Source organism: Morone saxatilis, unplaced genomic scaffold (assembly GCF_004916995.1).
Source record: "Morone saxatilis isolate NCDOM2014 unplaced genomic scaffold, NCSU_SB_2.0 Contig10, whole genome shotgun sequence".
Classification (NCBI taxonomy): domain Eukaryota; kingdom Metazoa; phylum Chordata; class Actinopteri; family Moronidae; genus Morone; species Morone saxatilis.
Window position 1 is genome coordinate 15,868,073 of NW_023339652.1, and position 23,143 is coordinate 15,891,215.

General features: G+C 41.4%; 1 protein-coding gene across 1 annotated transcript in view; it reads right to left on the minus strand.

Moving 5' to 3' along the window:
- nav3 (neuron navigator 3) overlaps nucleotides 1-23,143 on the minus strand; it is a gene marked incomplete in the record, with an annotated part of 202,937 nt that overhangs the window by 121,358 nt on the left and 58,436 nt on the right. The window contains 2 exon segments of the mRNA XM_035678645.1: nucleotides 4,513-4,585; nucleotides 23,079-23,131. Coding sequence (XP_035534538.1) covers nucleotides 4,513-4,585; nucleotides 23,079-23,131 — 126 coding nt within the window.

A 23,143-nucleotide genomic window follows, 5' to 3' on the forward strand; every position in this document is an offset into this window, starting at 1 on the left:
CGTCACTGAATTAACATTTAAACACCGCAAATCCTTGACCTCTTGTGATTCCAATGAGGCCCTTAAGGTGGGTCCAAGCCCTTTTTTGATGACCCTTTGTGCTTCTATGTTGCAAAATCCTACACATTCAATCAAAGTACAAAGACTGGGAAGAGTGGGGTGTTAATGGGGCAAACATGTCTTTTCAACAAGTTATAGTAAGGATAATCTGGTCTTGATACTATCTCATGGGAGACAGTTCAACAATGATACAACCTCTTCTAACATCACTCCATCCATCAGCTTGGAGCCTTACAGATGTAACTTATTTAGAAATGTTTGTTGAAGTGATGTTGCTCTTTGGCTCTGTGGTATAAGAATTTCGCGGTGGATGGTTAACCATGCATGACTTTGACACTGGAGATCTGAGATTGTGTCCCAGATGTGGTTAGGGCTAGGCAACTAAAACAATTGTTAAAGGTTAGATAAAGATTGTGGTCTTGGTTAAATATTGGAAAAAGTCAACTCAGTGATACTGTAACTTTGCAGATATGTTCAATACAAACATTTCATCATTATGTTGATATAAAAACATACAAAGTGTATTAGCCAATGCAAAGTAGTTGTATATAAAGATGATTTTATAGACAGTTCTCAGCCAGCTCCTGCTTTATCTTGTAAGTATTTTGATGTGGCAGCAGGATGTTCAAAAAATAATGTTCTGCAGTTGTAAAGTCGGATGAATGCAGGACTAATGCATAAAAAGAGAGTTTCAGAAGTTGCTTGAAGTTAACTTGAAGCACTCTTACTGGCACCTTACTGACATTTTCTTCCAAAATGATGTAGGAGATATGAGCACTTTGGCTATTTTCTGCTTTACCATCAATTGTCTGCAGCTCAGCTTGTCATCTGGCCAAAGCTCTGTAAGTCTGTCGGCTGAAATTTTATTGAAAATCCCTCACAAGGTGTCCCCTTTTGCTCTCTTTTTCGTGGCACCATTTTCAAGTTTCTGAAAGTTTTGGGAGCAATTGTGATAGAGAAAAAAGATAGCTGGAGTCTGTGAGACAGCAATAGGACTTTGGGAAAGCTCCCATTAGACATTTCGTCAGCAATACACAGCCTTTTCATCCACTGAAAGCAGAAGGGCTCTTGCCGCTATGGAGCAGTGTGGATAAGTGTTTCTGTTTGGCTCACGCTCAATGAAAATGTGCCTTTGCCTTTTAAGTGGTTGACGTGGTTTCATTCAGTCTTTGTTTTTTTCTTATTTGGAGAGGTTACTTCATGAGTCACAGAGGACTCTGGAGGAGGTGAAGGAAAGGTTCGAGCATGGCTGGTTGATACAATGAAGAAGACTAAAACTGTGCAAGCATTTAAGGACTGCGTATTCTGTCTTTACCTACTTAATCAACCTTTCTTAGGTTTAATCCCTGGAGAATACATGTCCAGCCAGGGTTGCTCTTTAAACTCCACAGCTGGTTATGTCTTTGCTTCCGCTGCTACCCTTGGCTTCTTTCTGTAAGCTGGTTTTAATTCCTTTGTTTGACTTCAATTTGATTCTGGGTTCCTAATTAAGATTTCAAACAACTAGGGTTCCACTTTAATGTTTTGTTTTCCAGGTTAGCCTGAAAGGATACTAAACTTTACCATAAAGCCTGACCCTCGCCCGAGGCCTCACCTTCTGGTCAGAGAACAAGGCTGTACCCCTTTCTGACCCAGCACACATCAGCGTTTAAGTGGACTAATGAAATCAGACCTACTTTTAAAAAAACTGCACCCACTGAGATCAAGCAGGTGGGACTTTATTGTGGTGAGAAGGTCATACCGTAGGTTACCCGCTAGCACTACAACCAATAAGAGCCTGCTCTTCTGAGGTCTCAGCTGCAGAGACCCTGCAGTGGAAAGAGGCTTTAATGACCTGTTGTAAGGACCCCTCACTGTAACCCATTATCAACTGCAGGAAATGTGTGTTTTGGAGCTTTACACCTATTTTTTTCAAGGCTGGTGCCAGTAGACAGAATTTCCTGTGGATAATTATCACATTTCACGTAGTAAAACTTTTTTTTGTTGTTCGTTTTGATGAAACTCTTTAGTGCCAAGGGGTCAAGAGTGAGTTTGAGTTTGAGTAGGTGGAGCTTTTTTCCAATATAACATGACCAAGTCTGCTGTACTTGTGCAGAGGGGTGCTTGGAGCTAAACACATGTTCGCAATAACAATGCTAACGTGGTTTTGTTTAGCAGATATAAAGTTAGTAAGTTATCTTAGTCTAGTCTACTAATGATGATAGACGATAACAACTACATATAGAGATATTTCCCAGGATAAGTGACAACTTGCTTGCCTGCTGGTAGTATATGAAAAGTCAGGGGTTCATCCTCTGGGGACAGTACATTCTATAGTTGTTAAGATCAGTAGTTTCTTGACCGCTCAACATCAGGTTCTTATGATCTGGATTTTGATCGTTAGATGTACTAGTCACAAGGTCACTGCCATACTTCTCGGTAGCATTATTTTCTTGCATAAAAAAAACAAAAATCGACTTTCGACTTTTAATTATGAACTATAACCTCACTTAGCGGAAATGTCTGAGGTGGTACCATAAGTCTGTTGAACAAGATGAGTTTTTCCAGAACCGGTTTACAGCCTCCCACCGGTGAGATGCAAGGGGACTTCTAGAGAGGTTATTACACTAAGTAGGCTCTCTCAGGGAAAAATAAAATCCTGTGTTTGCATGCACATCAAACATTCCACTTTGTTTTATTCCCATGCCTTGTAAAAAAGATAATAAAGACTGCATATGCGAGCCAACATAATCTGGATATCCCTGGTCTGATTCAATTAGACATGAGAGGGCAGACATGGCCATTTAATTCAACTCACAAACACATGCAGCGCAAACTAAGTCTTGACAATAAGGCTGACAAAGGCAGAGAGTGCGGGAGAGGAAGATGCACTGAGTGTAGGGGGTGATGAAACGCAGTAGCAACAGAGATGGACAGAGTAACCCAATAGCCCATATATTTACAGACCCACTTTGAAATTCCAGGCCTAGTGAGTCACTTTGCTGTTTTTAGTGCTGTAGTGAGGGCGGGGGTTGGGGGGGGGGAATTTAGAGCTGTCGGTCAGTGTGTCAGACTGTCAAACTATTATTGCCGCCAAAGAGGTCAAGGGCACACTCACCTCTTTAATGTTTAGAGGGGAGCAGAAACAACAGAGGGTCTGGGGCAGACACAAGTCCAAAGGAGGCATTTTCTGCTAGAATAAGTTTACTTTATTTCTTGACCAAATATCACATCACCCCTTCTTTTTATAAAGCACTGTTGACATGTTGATTTATAGATATATTATTAAATCAAGGCCAATGAATTTACAGTGTATGAGGTAAGTAAAGGGCAATGACACACATGTGGTATACGACATCGTCAAAACATCCATTCCTTTCTTTACTTTCCATGTCTACTTTGTGGAACCGCCATGTTTCTACAGTAGCCCAGAATGGACAAATCAAAAACGGGCTCTAGATAGGGCTCACAACCCTAGTTTCACCTACACACTTGGAAGGGGAGGGTGATACGAGTGGTTTTCAGATGGTTGCAACCTGCAACTTCACCACAAGTTGCCACTGAATCCTACACACTGGACTTTCAAGTTAAATCAACCATTTAAAAAAAAAACTTATCTGAAAAATGCATTGTCACAAAGCTGAAAACAGGCCTCTTGTTCTTAGATCACGAAAAGTTTACATTTTAGAGATACATGGTTTTAACAGGACAGCAACAATTTGCTCTACAGATTGGGACATGCTAGCTACTGAACCTTGACTACTTCTTAACATACGGCAAGTCAGGTGCATGCTACAGGTGTCTAATGGGACACGCACATGATGCAACTGTAACGCGCCAGTGTTTTCCTTAAGTGAAGCTCTTTTCATGCAGTGAAAAAACTGACTGCAGTTGGGTTCATTTACAAGCTTGGAGGGAATCTTGGGTTGCTCCTGCAGAGTCAATATAAAGTGTAAAACTAAATCAAAACACATAGTTTGGAACTTAACTGTAATTTTAACCCTGGCCTTGTGAGACAATTTTAGCTGTCATTCAGCACAGAGCACTGCTGTAGTCACGGCTGCCATATAAGCCATGTACTGTATACCCTGATGGTCGGGAGGCGAATCCCTCTCTGGAGTTTTTATCCTCCCACAATCCCCTTTGATGCCCTAATGATTGCCTACACTGCCATAGTGAAAGCTTGAGATGGAGAAACCCGTGCACCCTGCCATGATACCAACGTGGTAAATTCCATTGCTGTGATGTATAATAGTATGTCTTGGAAATAGGTTTTTAACCAGTTTTTTGAAGATGTTTGGTGCTGTGAAGAAATGGAAAGCTACCCACAGAAGTTTGGGTGGTGCTGGAGCCAAATTAGTTTTCCAGGTCCAGAGATTAGAAATACAACAGGGAGATCCCTCTTCTGCTGCTCCACTGATTCAATTAAGAGTTTAAGCAGGCATTGAATTGATCATTGTTTATTCTTCTTACCTTCCGCTGAGAGCCCTTGTACGTTCACTCCTTTGGCGTCCAGGAAACTGAGGCAGGCGTCCACATTCTCGATCTATGGAGAAGACGGCAGACGGTCAGCACAAAGGACAGACACAGCAAGAATGTGACAACACTTAACATTCAATGAGCCTAAATGTCTCAGGCCAGAGGGCTCAGAGGACGGGGACGATCAGCGTTATTACCCATAAAGCACATCATTGTGCGGTTATTACCCGACCCCCGCTTAACCCTGGCACCAGGCTGCATGACATACTGACCGCAGTGTGACGCCACCTACACAGCCCGGGGTGCAGTGCGCTATCGCATGTCACACACACGCCCATATACATCCACACTTTACATACAGACACTAGAGGGAAATATACGGTAAATTCACATCCACGCACACACCCAAACACATTTGCACATAGGCACAGGGCGTGTGGGTCGGTGTGGCCCCACTTGAGGCCTTTCACAACATAGCCAACAACTGTCACCCCTGCAAACTGGTTTCAGTTTCACAAAGGCCCACTGAGGTTGCAATTATTAGGGGGATTTTTGCATTCCTTGACAGTGGCTAATGGGTGGCTTCATTTGCATGGTGGCAAGCGGCCAACGCCCCTCAGGAGGTCTGTTATGACGAGTTCAAAGGTCAGAGTGGTCGGCTTTAGAGCAGTGTGCCAAGGCCACACAAAGGGTAGGCTGGGGGAAGACGTCCAGCAGGCAGTGATGATTCATGAGCTGTAAGTCCACTTAGCTCTCCGCAGCTCTCTCTCTCTCTCTCTCTCTCTCTCTCTGTCTTTTTAATGCTCTCTCACTCAGTGTCCCTGTATCTCTTTATTAACAGGAGGGAGATTTTGTAGGAGCTGAGCATGATAATGAGTCATTTGCTTGCTTGCTGATTCTTTCTTATTCCCACTGAGCTCTACTCCATTGTCCTCCAAGGCTTAATAATGTGCATTTCTGTGACATTTTATTCAACTGAGAGTTCGCTCTGTCTTAATGTAGCGAAAGCCAGAGGAGATGGGCGATGGTTTGATCTGAGATGAATCTGTCCATTGCTTGAAGTCCTTTTCACCATACTATTTAACTATCACAAACAAATAATTTGATGTGGTTTTCTCCCACTTTGCATGAGAAATGACATGCAAGACCTCCTTTGACTTTATATATCACAACAACGACAACAGAGAGAATTGTTTTACTGTATATTTGCATGCAATACCTTTTATTTCTACAACCAAACAAATCTGTCCTGATCCCAAGTAAAACCTCAATTACTGTGAAAAATTCAGTTCAAACATAAAAGGGCAGTTAAGTCTCAATAGCCATGCAGATGGTTTTGATTTTATTTACTATTGCTTTGAATTTTCTGCTACCACCCTAATACAAAGAATATGAATGTAATCTTTGTTTGTGGCGGACTGAAAAAATTTATCTAACAGAGTTATTAACAACTTTCAAGATACAGTACTTATTATTCCACTGGAGCTACTTTCCACATCTGGACTTCGGTCAGCCAACTCACATGGAATAGATCATATGTGAATGTAGAATATGTACAGCGTTGATGTTTGGCATCTACGAGGATGTCACTCCCCACAAGGAAGCACCAGGCTCAGCACAGAAGAGAGACTCACGGCTAGGTGGACTCAGGTGGAATCTGACTTTTGAGATGTTAAGAGACGGCGGCAGCAGCAAGTGCAGACTGTCCTCCCAAGGAAAACAGCAGCATAATTTATGACAGCGAGTGCCCCAGAAGGACATCTGTTTATATTCAAGTGACAAAGCTTGATTATGTTTATTGTGTTGTATTGTGTATGTTTATTATAAGGTCCCCCAACCCTAACTAAGACCTCATTTCAACCCAAACCATGATCTCTCCATAAACCTAAAAGTGGGTTTTGAAACCAAACATCCACCAGATCATAAAACTAATTTCATATTTTTCAACATTAGCTATGTTTACATGGCGATTATAATCGAAAACATCCAAACGGAATAAAAATGCAACATATAAAGACCTCCATAACAATAAACAGGCCAAAACCTATTGAAATATCAGTTGGTTTTAAAGCTGATTAATGCATGGCTTCCTTCTTTCTGTGGATGCCCTCAGTCTTGATGTCTTGATTTCAAGCCGAACTGGACCTGCTGAGAGTTTGTTTTTGATACAAACTCTTAAAGAACTGATTATTGGATGCCTAGATAGTCGAAAAATAAGAGTCCAAGAAAAAATACAGTATACAGACCAAAGTATTGAACAAATTAAACTGAATACAACCTCACCAACTTCCTGGACAAATTCATCCCTTTTGCTCATGTTACACAGCTGTTCCAATTCTGCGTCTGTATGTGTAAACACCTCACCGGATCAGATCACATCCCATGTAAACAGTTGACCTGAAATCTTCAATTGGAATGATGTTAATCAATGAAAGAAGAAATGAAAAAAGTCTGAATGTAACTGCAGCTACAGGCATAAAAGCACAGACAAAAGACTGATAGCGGTGTCAGATCAGAAAAGGCTTCTATGTGTTCAGGTTGTGAACAAACAGCGTATTTTGAAAGAGTGAACAGAACACTGGTCTGCACATTCACACTGTCCAACACAACCACATCCACAACTACAGGCCTCAGAGCAGCTGCACTGTGGATCAAACACTTTGCTCAAGGGCACCTACAGTATAACTGTTGTTGAAGAGGAGCACCTCCCTCCCTGTCACTTTCTCTCCACAGACTGATATGTTTACACTGGTTGTCTCAACAGGGAGCCCTGTGGGACAAGCAGTCGCACACAGAGCCTCTCCATCTGCCTGACACAACTCGCTACCTCCCACTTCCCGACACCGCACGCATTCCCACAGCAGGCACCAAACGCCCTCACATGTGGGCTCCCACATTCTCTTCAAACATGCGGCACACACAGACTGACACATGCATGCCCGGTGCTAGCTTGTTTGATTATCCCACACAAACTCTCAGAAGTTTGTACGTGGAGCGACATGTGCTGAACAGCGCTTGTGAATGCTCATTACTTCCATCTTAATTAGACTGACCACAAGGACGATGTAGGATGTAGCAGTTCTCCCAAAATAAACAGCCTATAGGCACAGATGATATGTAATCACCAGCATTTGCATAATAACAGCCATTTTGTAATCAAGGGACAACTCAATTAGGCTCATTCAGTTCAAATATTTACAATAAAACGCTTGGGAGGCCTTGTAGCATTTTGCATCTGTTGCACAGGCAGTGGAACAGTGTGTGTTTGAAGGTTGGTGTAATAGCTGATAAAGACAAAAGAGAGAACTCATAAACACACAGTAAAGCTCTGTAGTTGGAGATAGAGCTCTGTCTTTTTTAAAGGCATCTCTGCTGAAACCCTTCTTCCTCCAAGCCTTCAAGTGACACTGCAACCAGAAATTCTGAGGCTTTTAGACGAAAACCGCTGTTTGTTTTTAGTCGGCCTTAACTCTAAAATGACGCAAACAAGCGGAATAATGATTGAAGGCGTTGATGACGGCGGGTGCATTAATGTTCCGCAGGGCTCTGGCGATGTTTAACTGCTAGTTTGTTGGGCGGTTTGGCTTTGTGGCATCCTGTAACAGCTTCTCGAGAAACCAACATCATTTATTTTTCCAATGCAGGCTGGCATCAGACAGATCCACAAAAGCCATTAAAAGCAATTTGGAAAAGGGCATTTTGATGAGGCACACTTCACCCAATCACTGGGTACTTAGAGCAGGAAAAAGGGAGTGCATTTCGAGGAGTGACAGGAGAGCATGTGTGCAACATGCAGTGCGGGTAGGAAGGTTGCCACTAAGCCTGGAAGAATAATGAGGGGGAGCTGTTAAGTTTCTGTGATTATCAGTTTCAATTAAGCTATGTTTCAATTACAGAGCCACAGTACAAATCAAAATATCACGTTCCAACTGACATAGGCAGCAGAGCGGAGAGACGCATGGCTGGGCGACACAAAACCGGAATCCCTGCTTCCACCTGTCCCCCACCATCTCCCCTGAAATCACTGATGAGTTTGCATCACTACTGTAAGACAGAGGTAGAGACTGAGGGTAAAGATAGTGGAGGGGGTCAGTTGAGTTAAAAATTGCTTTGTATCATTACCATCATGTACAACGCACAAGTCTTAGAAAATAGAATGAAATCCACAGGAAATAACGACTGACAATAACCAATAAAGCCTTTTTGCATAGCTGCTTCACTTGCATTTTTTGCTAACGATCATCAAATATTTTTTCCTTCTTTTCCCAGTTTTCATTAATTAGCTAACAAGATTTTGCACTTAAACTGCAATGCCCAATGATATGGTATCTTTGAAAAAAAATGCAGACACAACAGGTCCAACAAATCCACTTAATTAGTGTAAGTTTCAAGAGTCTGTTCCCTGTTTGTTTGTTTTTTTACAACAGAGAAATTAATGAAAAATAAGGGCTGCAAAAATCTAAAATCAGCATTGTTTGGTTAACTGTGTTGTAAGATATATGTGATTTTAGTGAATTAGCTATAAAAAAAAAAAAAGCAAAGCCACTGTTATGGTCCTTAACATCTCTATGTGAAACTCCAATTTTACATTTTTGCACTTTGAGTAAATGACAACACAAATGTACAAGAAGCAGAGCAGAGAAATTGGTTGCTACTAGCAGTCAATAAGACTAGAAAACTGTTGAATTTGTTTTTGCACTTTATATTTTAAGCAGTTCTTTCTTCCACTGAAAGACTAGTGTGAACTCCTTTTCTAGTTTTAAAACTGCACAGAAACATGTGACTCATCTATTTTTTTGAGTGCACTTTGACCTTACTTTGGGTAAGTGTTCTATATAAGTGTGAATATCTACAGCAGAGTTGAAGCATTTTTACAGTACTTTGATGTATTTTGATATTCTTTCCACTTCTGTTAAAAGTGAGACACAAAACGAGACACTGGCTACTTCTGCATGTTTGCAACTTCGTGTCCTCACGTGCCTCCTCGCCTGCGAAAAGTGTGCTAGGGCACGTTGGGCCTCTCTAAAGGTATCAAGTGACTGATGAATGATGTTGGATTTGGAAAGTGTTATCCCTCAGATGCAACTGTCAAATACAAATGGGCCAACACCTTAATTACCACTTCCTACGGGACAGAAAACAACCTCCTCCAAGACAGGACTGGAAAACCAGGCGTTAGCGCTTTACGGCACATAAGCACAGCTCAATAATTGAAGGGTTTTACCCCAAAATGCTACATATCCACTGGAAAATACATGCCATCTTAAATCCCTAAGTCAGAATTTCAAAAGCACAGATGACTCAAGCTTCACACACAGCTATTTTGTGAGTAAGTCTTGGGATGACTCAGTTGACACTTAGTTTTTCTTTCCAATCTTCTTTACTTTCAAACTAGTGATTATTTTATGAATGCTGTCAATGTTTATTAATTTATTTAACACCCACGTTGAACCCACATTGTGCTCGAATCTCGCCCTGGTGGTTGAACCTGAATCACCAGTGGGGGTCATTAGAGGCTGTTGGGTTTTTGTGTTCTTCAAGGAAACCAAAACAGAAGAGAGCTGATTGGCTTTTGTAGCATCTCTTTAGATCTTTGCTTAAGGCAGAAATCAAAGTCTAGTGATGAGGCAAGGGAATCCAAATAAATCAAATCAAAATCCTTCACGTACAAACTACTGTGTCATCGTTTTAAGCCTTTCTCCCAGAAGATCAAAATCGATACCAGCTAAAGTGAACAAAAATTAGACACCCCTGCATCAAAGTTTGCTTTTTTCTTCCATTCAGCACACATGGCGTGCTGAGAAGATGAATACACACATTTTGCACCTATTAATTCCTCTTGGCACTGGCAACCTAATGAGGCAGAGCTCATCACTCATGCTGAGGCGACACATAACTGGGATGTTTTTTACAGCCAGAGTATACTTTATTAATCATTGCCGTTGAGCTGAGCTGCTTTGAAAGCCAAACATGCAAACAAAGCCAAATCCTTCTGCTCATCGAGGCTGAGTTTTACACAGTCCAAAGGCGAGAATTATTTTGTGTTTCTTCCCGTGAATAGCCAAGACCTGGTGGACACAGCAGCTTAGAGTACTCTGAAGCCACTCAGCCTTCCTTTTACCACCCAACCAGCTTCTCTCACTGTCTTTCACCTCTCCGTCAACCATCCTCTTCAGACTTCCTTGGGTCTGACACTAGTGCTTCCACTGGTCTGTCCCAAACACTCCATTGATTCCCTCGTCCTATCACTCTCAGTGCGTCCAAAGCAGACAGCTGCTGACAGACGATGAATCAAAATGGATCAAATAAGACAGAGCTTCAGAGCAGCTGATGGGCAGAGGGGAGGCTGGGTTAAAGGATCCTGTCTCATAAGCCAGGGATCATCGCTCATCATGTCAAAATCCAAAGTAAAGAAACTTTTTCTTACCCGGCATTGGCTGAAGAAATGTTTTATGCAATATTGATCACGGTGGCAGTCCCCATAATCCCTTGCCCTAACTGAAAGCTTTCATGGCTGAGAGCTGAGGATCTGTCTTTCCTACAGTCAGAAAGAGGTTATTGCTCATTTTTTTAGAAACGTTAGTGCAAACCTCACACTGAACCTCATGCATCCAGATTCATCTGGCCAGCTCAGGCTCACAAAGTCAATGTTAGCATTCATAGCAGCTTAAATGTTATGAAACTGTGCACCATAAAACTTTTTCTAAGGAAAGAAAACCAAACGAAAATGATTCAATTCAAGTAGCCGAGTATTCCGAGACAAAACAAGCTCTGAGCTGATTTTTATCACACCATACCTCATATTCATGTAAATAAAACAATAATTTTCTTTAAGGATTTTACTGGCTGTGACGTTCCCAGTTCCTTCTGAGACTGCTGCACAAGCCCAGTCAGCATATAAACACACATGAAGTATAATCAACAGGATCTGCATGGCAACACAAGCCTATATCCATGGATGTCTCAATTATATACAGTGGTTCAATTTCAAATGTTTACAGCATCAAATAACTTGGAGGCGCTCCATGTGGCTTTGCGCATCTGCTGCACAGACATGCCCTATGTGTCCACATGTGTCTGCAGGCAAACGGGTTGCAGAGAGAGAGACAGAGAGAGTCAAACAAAGATGTTTCATGGATGACAAAGACAAACGTGTCACCTCATTCATCACTGGGTTAATCTCTTTAAATCCTATTTTGTTGCTCAAGTCAGATCTCATTATCGCCTCTGTTGATGAGGCCGTCTCAAAAAATAACAAAATGATGCAAAGCACATGCAAAGATTCCCTTTGTTGTGATTTCATCTGTCCCCCTTTTCTACCTCTGTTCTCAATTTTCTTTTTTTTAGACTTATTTTAGCCTGAGCTGCAGTAGAATGATGTGCAATTCTACAACAGCAAAATTATGATTATTAACAAGAATACTGCTCTTGCAGTGTCACATTAAAAAAATCCATGGAAACATGCCATCATGGAGCAAAAACGGTTGTGCATTTAAAGGGAATGCTGCCAGCTCCAACGGAGACTGCTACCTGAACCTGAACACAGCGCCTTGGATGGCCAAAATGGAAGCAGCAGAAGCTCAGATATATGACTATTAGTCCTTAGTCTGGGTCAAGCTTAAAAACCACTGGATAATACATCCCCCATAATGCAACAGCATCACTCATTTTACCCAACACCTGATAAACATCCATGTCTTTGTAACACCACACCACCAAAAATAGGAGTCCCCGAGCCCGAGACAACTTGAGATGGCTAGATGGGAAAATAAAAAAAAGGCTGAGATGCAGCTAGAAAACCTCCTCTCAGTTCATGGCTCTGTAAGTAAATACATAACAAACAGCTTAAAGAAGAAGTAGAGGCGTTGTTAATAATCTTTAGAGTACATTAAAGTGAGCAGCAGAGGAGGATAAATGAGTAAAGGGTGTTTTTCAGGGGTGAGAGGACCACGATAAGTATTTCTTGATGGCTTTTAAGCTCACACCAGCCTGTGGGGAATGACTCAACTGTCTTCTGTCTCTTTGTCATTACACACTCTTACAGTCCTATTCTGCTTAGGTAAACATCAACAACACGATGGATAGCATTACTGTTGACAGCCGACAGATTCTGCTGTCAGTCCTGTCTGAGGGCGTTTCTCTCAGAAGGGTCAGAGAGGTCAAGCTGCTGATTCTCGAGGCATCTGTTTGCATAACCTGCTGACTAGCTTTAATGCAAGATGAGAAATACCACAGCCCCGCTGCTTCCTGTGGGTTCTCAACCTTTTGGTTCCTGGATAAAAATTATAGTGTAGATTGTAAAATACAAATAGCTATGAAGCAGCATGCCTTTTCTTTCCTATCTCCATATTCTTTTACTTAATTTGAGTAAACCTGAAAGCTGGTAATATGTGACCTGCTGTGTTGTCACCCAATGTTTTATGGACTATCGGGCTATGGTTTATTGAAGCCTTGAGTTTGGCATTATGGCCATCACCATCTTGGTTTTTAGAAACAAGAAGAACATCATGCTGTATGGAAGAAGGACTTGAAACTAGCGATTGAGAACCATAAACTCATTAGCGAAACTGTTACTGAGCTAATAAATCAAGTGGGCAGTATGGTCATTTACTCTTAGACTTCTATACATTTGGACTTGTTTTTGCAGCCAGAGGAGTTCCATTAGAAATGACTGCAGGTTTAAAACATTTCTGCGTTCACTTTTTACACCCGGAAGCTCTGTCCACAAGGAGTATGTGACAATGAATTAGAGAATACCACATTTTAACAGACACTGCAGTCACTGAGCATTTTCCTTGTCTGACTTTGTCCCACTGTTTCTCTCTCTCTTTTAAACCTTGCTATGGTCTCTTACCCTCTGTGGGTGTCCGATGAAACGGTGCTGCAGATTTTACTGTACAGCAGCTTTTCCCAGATGTTAAATGTCAGATGCAGTTTCCTCTGCTGCAATGGTCAGTCAGCAGTGATAAATCTGCATTTTACATTCCCTCCTCCCATATTTTGTGCCTCGGTACAGTGACAGGTTATTCTTCCATTTTACCTGTGCAAAACCTCAGTGCAGTCCTTTAGTATGTAAGAAAAAACACAATTTGGCAGCAAAATGCTTTTTAGGCCAGTGTACATCATGTGTTGAAGGGAGAGGTCCTCAGTAGAGACCCGATGAGATGTCAAATATTCACCTTATTCATCTAATTCAGGTATGGGCAGCTGCAGGAAATTCTCTGCTCCCATTAAAATGAATCAAAACATTAAAGTTGACAAAGTCTCTTTTACAAAGCAGTAAGGAGAGCGCTGTATCCAGAGTAAACTGGACTCCTGGGAGATGTTTTACCTCCTTTGCCCCTTTGGTTTAGTATAAAGCTGGGGTGATAAACAAGAGCATTCTCTGTCTACTTTCTGACTGACGTCTGTTTTGACAATTCACAGAGGAGTCAATAACTAAGTTCAGCTGCATTATTTGGGAGTAAGTGTTAAAAATAAATCTAAACCAAGTCATGAACTTTGACTTTATAAACACACAAAACACAGTTGTCGCTTTCACTTTATCAGTCAGTGCAAACTACAAGCCTCTTTTTGTTCAGGCAGTGAGGAATGAGGGGGACACTCAGTGATCACTTGCAGCCGTGACACTTGCCATGTCACGCTGCGGGTGGCTGAGGAGGGTGCCAGTTGGGTCGGGTTCACCGAGGGCAGGGAGGCGGGAGAGGAAAGCAAACAGCACAAGTTGTGTGCCGATGGGTCCCTGGGCAAATACTGAGCAATATCATAGGGGGACGAGTGACAGAAGATAAAAAAAGAAAGAGACTTCCTCACATATGCTTATTTCTAAGAGCTAAAGACAGAGGGAATCTGTGAAAAGACTGATTGATTTACTGTTTATTAGGTAATCCAAAACTGCAAGAGAAGGTTCAGAATAGCCCCGAGTGACTGCAGCTGGTGCGTTGCAGTCAAACAAACTGAGCTGGATCAAAGGTTACCAGTCCTTTGCTGCGCCCGTTTTTAACAAGCCAGCTCAATGCACCCTTAACAGAACATCTGCCGATGTCGTTCAGTTATAATGAGTGATTAAAAGCTTCCAATTGAGCTACAAGTGAGCCTGTAACGAGCCCCCTGGGTCTTCTGTTCATGCTGCTAAACTGGCTAACATATGAGAGGGTCAACCTGTGCACCAGAACACACACACCTCTTGCAATAAAAAACACTGGCGCCCGCAGAGGAACAAAGAAAAGGAAGATGGACACCAAAGAAGCTTCACAAGAGTCAAAGAACGAAGGGAGTGATGTTCACACTGTGTGAGAGTGCAGTGAGGAGTTTTAGCACAACAGCTGCTGAGGCACTTGAACAGCCATACATTAAAAACTGGATCGCACTCTAAATCCTTGGTACTGCAGTTCTAGACATCCAAATTTGTGGCATCACACATTCATCATGCACTCCCTTTCAACACATTACTTACTGACACAAGATATCTTGTTCTTTGACATATGTGTTGAAAGCATGGTCAACTTGTGTTGGTACAAACAAGATACACGGATGTACTGAAGATGATCTGATTTTTAATATGTATATGAAATATGAAGACCGATAAACACCAAATGTTCCCTTCGAGGCTATTCACGCCAGAAATGTGACATCTGCAGTGGACAAACTCAGTCCAAATATGTACAGTGGTCTCTGTCTCATATATTTATCATACACTGATGGTGCAATATGACAGTATTAAATTGAAACTAATTATTCAGGACAAGCTCCAGCGTCTCTCAACCAGCTGGTGAGCAGATCATTCTCTTTAACGTCTGCTTCTGGTGGTGATATCTGATTATGAACATTTTGTTTGTCTATTGAAAGCCTGTGTTTGGACATTAAAAACACTGCCAGTAGGTGTGAAAGGTGGTTCTGAAAGGTTTGTGGCTCCTTTAGCTGCTGAATGTTCATCAGTTAGCAAACTGCCTGTCGTTTGGGCAGGTAGTCTAAAGTCCGTCTTCTTTTTGCTGAAGCAGCTGTGTATGGATATGACACTGATTTCTTTAATGGGCAATAAATGTTTTGGACAACATTTTTCAAGGCCCAAAAAATCTGCCTTACAAGTATTTTGCTTTGACTCAGCCTTCGACATTTCTCACTCTCTTTTACTTGCCAGATTTTTCAACTGTTTCGAATAGAAATCCCCCGGTTTAGAAGCTCATCTCTCTACCAACAAGGCATCCACACTGAACAAGAAGAGAGAATGAAACCTCTGTATAGCTATAGTTTCAGCAATCTAAACTGTCCATCTGCCTCTGCCCTCTTTAGGCCACTTGCTGCCAATTGCTGGGCATGCACAATGACATCAGGGATGTTTCAGAGGCTCAGAGTTCCCATCATCCATTTGTCAGTGTATTTCCAGACCAACCGACTCTCATAATAGGTGAGTTGCCTGACAGCCAGGGCTGGTATACTCAAATTAACAACTTGAGGAATAGTGTCACATAGATGCCAGTTGGTTTGGCTTTGCTGGAACCCCGGCCAGGGACTCAAATTAGGAACACTATAAATTAGAAGCAGAGATTAATAGCGAACTGTGCCGATGATGAAGTGTCAGGCCAGTGAAGATGATACTACTGAGTGGCTCGTGCCATTTGTCCTCTTGTCTGGCTGGGGTGCAGGCTGCCAACAGATGGGGCCCAGATGAAACTGGTGGGCTTTTATAGTCTCCAAGAAACCCTAAGCTCAATTAGGCCTCAAAGGCAGCACAGTCCAAATGTGTTTCTAAAGCCAAAATACTGAACAGTTTGACTTTTCTAGCATAAGTGGAAATGACTAATCCATTTGTTGATTCAAATGAGTTTGTTAAGTTCAGTTTAGTTGAAACGTTCAAAGTCACTGACAATGTTTTTATCCATGCTATTGGTATGGGGCTCTAACAGCTGTTGGAAGGATTACCATGAAATTTGGTTGAGACATTCATGTCTCCCTTGGGATACATCCTAATGACTTTGGTGATCCCTCAACTCTTCAAGTGCCATCATCAGATCAGATTTTAAATTCAAGACTTTGGTTTATGACTAAATACCTGCCGAACAAAGGTTCCTATCAGACTCTGATGTACTTTGTGTTTACTGCTAATTAGCAAATGTTAGCATGCTAGCACCCTAAACTAAGATGAAAAGCATGACAAACCTGTTAAACATCAACATGACAGCATTGCGATTATGAGCACGTTTAAGTACATCATCACAAAGTGGCTACAATGGTTCTTAGTGCTGCTTTAGGGTAAACAATTACATTATCAATCAAATACACATCAGTAAGGGATTGCCTCATGGTTCATTACACCATGATGTTACAGCGTGCCTATGACTGTCTTAAGTCCAACCTTGTTAGTTTAAACTTTTATTTTCAGTCTAGTAGAAAAAGTAAACTAAAGTTAAAATCAGCAACCACGTATCTGCAACTGGTGTTGAATTATGATTGTTTCTATGGCTTTCATAGTATTTAGAAGCAGAAGTAGAAGAATTTATTCCACATCTTGAAAACCACTACACACACCACTACCACTAATTATAAAAATCAATTCAGAAATGATCTTTACTGACAATACTGACATATTTAAAACACAAAAATCTCAACAATGTGACATTTTCCTGCTTATTTAACTGATTTATCTTGAAATATGCTCCATCAATGTAAATCAACAGTCAAAGAAATCACATTGCCAAATCAAACTGGATTGGGTGAGAGCCAAGGTGGCGAATAGTCGATCTAAATATGATCCATGACACACTTAAAAATCCAATACCACAAATGAAAAGCAGCAAGAAAAGGGTTGACTCTGAAGTGGTGAGTCGTTTGATGTAATCTCTCCTACCCCTGCCCCGAACAGCCTTCTGCTGACAGATGTTGCATCTCTGCATCTTTGCATTCATGTAAGATTTTGACAAGTGTTTGTTTTTTCCCTGAAATCCCTGTGTTGCTGAGTCGCTAGAAGCTAAACACACACGAAACACGGCATATCACACCCTGAAAGGTGAAACTCGCCACAGTCGATCCGTATTGCAGGGAGCGCTCTGTGGTTTGCTAATGATGTCTGTCTATAATGAGGAGGATTAGTGTTGCGAGGCTTTAATATTTTCTGCTGAATGGGCCTCTTCTGCCGTCCCCTGCCTGCCGTTCTTGTGTTTGAGCACAATTCTTCTGAGAAATGAAAAAAGAAAAAAATCCTTCTCTCCATTCAAAAACCTGGGTAGGCATCTAATTCCTTTGGATGTCTGTACAATTACTGGAAACTGCACTGTCAGAGGGCGTGAGGTTTTACATGGCAGAGGGATATTGGAGAGTGCTGTGAGGTGAGTAAGACATTTCAAGGTTTCACATAAACAGATCCTTAATCTACAGAATGCGTTCATAGTTTTACATCACATGCATTTAGCTGACACTTTTATCCAAAATCGTAAAATAGGAAGAGGGTCAAATACTTACACTGCAAGTATAAAATTAATCTTGAAGGGGTGAGGACCATAGTGACTGAATGGAGAAGCGGACAAAAACAACTCTTTTTGGACAACTCTTAAACGTCTTTCCCCAAACCTGCCTTACGTCACTCTCTACCCATTAAATCTTCATTTTCCATCCCTACTCTTATCTATTATCACAGATGTGATACAGTGAGAATAGACGCAGTGGAAAGAAACAGAACCAAAATCAAATCTCTGCTGGGTTTGAAAGCCCCTCGTACCACGCTCCTGTCATTCCTCGTCCTCGTCATCTTTACTGGCTTGCTCAGCGGTTGCAGATGATTCCTTCCGGGACCAAATATGTGGTCAAGGGTATGCTTCTGTAGACAAGCCCCGCTCCCCATTTCAGGAACAAATTCCCAGTAATCATTAGTTCCTACACCAATAAATCCAACCAAAACTATTCCCTGAAAACACACCAGCCGCAAGCTCTACTGGGAAAAACGGGCATGTTCACAATTTAGACCAGTCCGACCACTAGGAACGCCAGGCCTCAAATGGGAGGAATCCCATTTGCATTAACAATGTAGATGTTTAACAAGCCAAAAGAAAAATACTTCCATTTCTAAAAGTGACTACTGTGCAGTACAGAAGTAGAGAGCCATTTTGTTGTAAATTGCTGCACTTTTGCTCTATCAGGAGAAACATCAAGAAAGGAATTCAATCTGCATTATTAAAACTAAGGGATTTTGGGTAGAGAGGATCAACACCATATTAGTTAAAGGCTGGAAGTGGAACTATAACTGCTTTTTTATTGCATTATTTTCAGCCATGGGACAACATTTTAAAAGCTGTGACATTTCAATCTTCAAATTCACATTAGCAATCAAGAGACCAAAGTTTGACCTTTTAGCATTAATACCTGCACACTAGAAATGCAGGTTTTTATTATACACTGTAACAGTAAGAAGATCAAAGGTCAAACTCTTTTACATATTGTTCTTGATGAGAGCAAATTAGAGCATGTAGAGGAGGGAAAACTGGGAGAGGGTGGCTATTAATTCATAACTCTACTGTTCTTTGCTGTGAATCAGAATCAGAAATCATCATCAGAAATACTTTAATAATCCCAGGGGGAAATTATTTAAATGATTTATTTAATTATTTATTATTTATTTAAATTATTTATTTATGAGCCCTCTGCGCAGTCAGGGGTGACACCCTTTGGCCTTATAATTATAAGGACTAAGTATTCAGGCGCCAACTGAAGGCATGGAATGGCTGGTGAATGAACAGCAAAATGTAGAGATTGCATAGGCTTGATATGATCATGTATCAAAATGAAAAACTGCACTCCAGTGATGGATGGAGCATTTTAAACTTAAAACGAAAAAAAGGAAGTAAAAGGAACTGGCTGCTGGTGGCAGATGTTTGTGAAAGCCATAGCAGAGTTTTGCTGGCCATTACTCTTACTGACTGCCCGCACATCCGCCGAGTTTTTTTGTTGGATTAGCTCTGCAGGAAATGATAGTTCTGCAACTGACTTGTTGATCTCCCGCATTGTGAACACGGGTTTAAACAAAAAGAGGGCATTATGGATGTAGATTAGCTGAAAAGCTTGCAGATGCTGGTGACGTTCTGGTTTCTGCTCCTCGGCTTCCAGCAGCTGCTCAGTTGGCCTCTGTCCACTCACCAGACCAGCAGCGACCCACCGCTTAGAGAAAACAGGCTTGCGACTGCAGGATCACCATTTCAAGTCCCAAATGAGGAAGAATCTGTGCAGAGGAAGTAAATCAGACTCATCGGCCCCTCCACTGACAGCTGCTGCTACTGTGATGTCTCTGGCCAAGGCGTTTAAACTCCAGGTGCTAGGTGGCCAGTGGCAGGTTTCCAAACTTCACAGCTCGTGTTGTCAATACGCAGCCAAGAGTTAACGGGGGAAAGGTTGTCAGTAAATAACTAAAGTTGCAGATTGACATCAGTGTTCAAACCCATGGGATAAATAAGCCTAACAAAATACTTCTGCATTTGGAGAGCCATATGTTCATGTGTCATCACATAGATCTCTTAGGGTAGTGGGATCATGTGGTTCAACTATGGAAAAAAAAGCTACATTATTGCCTTTTAGTTCTGCTCTAGTTTGTGTTCAAACTGACTTTTTACAAACGAACCAAAAGCTGTAAGCATTATGGACTGACTATTCAGTTGGACATTTTTTGCAACTTTGTTGCATCATTAGTACTACATGGAACCTAGATGGAATGAACCGAACCAAACTGGCAAATGTGCCAGAGTTGGTTTGAACCAAACCAAGCAGCTTGGTGTGAAAGCACCCTTAAGATCTGAATATACTCCCAAAAGGGCGTATTACATGGACAGCCGTGGACATCAGTGCCGCATAGTAGTTCTGGTTTCTACAGTATTCATTGCTGGAGGCTGCTTGGAGGACACACATATAAATTGGCGTCTACAAGAAGAGCTTCCCTTGTGGACCAACAAATTGGAGGTATCTGGGTGTCAGTTTACAGACTCTGATGGCAATCAGATGGCAAATTTATGCAGACCCTAGCATATCCTCATGGACGTGGAAAGTATGATTCTAGCTGCAGTCTTCTTCTCTCTACAATATGCAACTAACTCAGATATTAAAGTTCCATTAAAATTGTGTGTTAAAGTTCACTGCACCTGTTTTCATAATAAACTTTATGCTGATGACTTTTGTCTCAAACGTCTTTAAAGCAACTGCTTCACAAACAGTTCCTTTTACCTTCCCCAGTATAAACCTTTTTATTTGGTTGTTCTAGCTGGCTACATCTTTGTGGCTGTTATGTGTGTCTGTGTGTCTGTGTGCGTCAGATGTTTCCTTCCCTTTGCGCCCACTCTATAAGCAACCGTGCTTCCTCCAACTTCAGATTCCCAAGCTGGCCGGACCCTCTGTGGTCGGAGCAGGTGGTGGATCAATGGGCTTAGTGAGACAAAGAGCTAGCTGCACACGACCACAATCCAAGCACACGACACGAACCACGCGCAGCGCACCGACACCACAAGCACACACACAACACACACAGAGGTCGCTGGCATATCGAGCCACATGCTTGCAGTGCTGCAGCTCGCCCTTAGTGACCAGTGCGTCAGTCTGGACTCAGCTGTTTCTAGCCAGGAACTGAATTACTTTATCTGACAAAAAAAGCAAAAGAGCTTATCTTTCCAGAACTGATTTTGACACATTAAACTCACACTGTGACTTTAGGAGTTCCCAGGATTCACAGTTTTTTTCCTTCCTGGTTCTTTAATGTTGTTTTTCTAGCAGAGTGCACAGTCTGCTTTTATTACAGCTGGTAAAAAAATAAAAAATAAAACAGCTGAATACTGTGCTGTCTGAACGTGTGAAGCTAGTTGTAAAATACATTCTGTTTCATTCCAGTGATAGGACCTTTTGGAAATGTTTCATGATCTCCCTCAGACATCCCCAGAGAATTTATCAAATCTATTGACATTGAAATACTGACACATACTAGGACTATGGATATATATCACTATATATATCCATAGTCCGATATATAAAAATGGTCCAATAATGCAAAAATCCTGTACAGTAAGCTATACACATAAAAAACACAGCTTTAACAATAGGGCACAAAAACTGACAAACAAAAGACACACACTGTCAGGACCATACACACTCCTCGCCCACAGTGTCTTACTAAGAAAGTGCACCAAAGCAGCTCAATAGCTTTAGTCACTTTTAATGGCAGGAGGGCAGATGCCAGGGCAAACCAACACTGCATAAACACTTAGTCAACTCTAGTTAAAGTGAGGGGTAATTATCTCACAGTGACGACAATCAGCGGTTATACAGCCCGTCATCTCATTAACAGAGGGGAAAATGACACCGCCAGCATCGCTCAGCATGGCAGCCAGAAATACAGATGATTGAAAACGACACAGTAAGTCAAATATGTTAGGGTTTAAACTTCTAAATCTGCTCTGTTTTCGGTCAAGTGGCAATGCGGTTACTACAGTCATCACCATCTTTCTGAATGGTAAAGACGGTTATGGTTTGTGATCACAGTCAAAACTTTGCCTTTGGGAGATTTCAGCTGGGACTTGAGAGTGCATGGCACGTTGTGTACAAAGTATTCAACAAAGTATTCAGATCCTTTACTTCAGTAAAAGTAATAAAAAAAAAATACAACAATGACATGTATTCAAACTCATACTTAGGTATTACTTAGGTAATATTACAGAGGTATCATCAGTATGGGTGAGTGATATCATTACATAACAGGATTGTTAATACTGATGCATCAATGCATATGTAGCATTTTAAAGATGTATCTGCTCAAGGTGGAGCTGATTGTAACTTCTATACATAATTACTAGCTCTGTCCAGTGGTTTCCAACCTGGGGAGCGGACCCCTCCAAAGGCTCACAGGTTAAATCTGAGGGGTCGTGTGATAAATGATGGAGTTGATAAAATGAAAGTTGAACTTTTCTGTAATCTTTGCTTCTTTGTGAGGTAATGGATCATTTGACCTTTTTTGGCTTCAAACTGTTAATTTCAAAGAAACCAGCTGAGAAGTTTAGAGGGGAAATCTCTCTGTTGTAGCTGCTAACAACTCACAGACCTGCCAAATGTGACAAGGCGCCCCAAGTTGACACTACATTAACAATGCATTTTATTTTAAAAGTAACTATATGTATTGTATTATCTAAATCTGAAAAGTAACTAGTAATGACAGCTGTCAAACAAGTGGAATGCAATATGTCCCTTTGAAAGATAGAGGAGTGGAAGTATAAAGTAGCAAAAAGTGTACATACCTACATAAATTTCAAGTATCTCACAACTATATTTGAGTAAATGTACTTAGTTACTTTGCACCACTGGAGTGATTTTAGTCTAATTTAGGACACATATGAGATAATTATAGGCAAGAGCATCACCTGGATGGTGTAAAATGTAGTATAAAAGAAGTATACAAGTACAACTTTAAAACTGCAATATAGCTTACAACAGCAGAGCAGTTCAAGGTCAGCTCCTCAGATAAGTATTCCTCATAATCATAATTCATTCTCATGCAACAATGCTTTAAAGGCTGGATATAAAAGTTTGGCTGCAACACTCACCATTTGCGACTGGCTTCTGGGGCTGCCATTGATATCCTCCACCTTCTCATTCGCTGAAAGGAAAT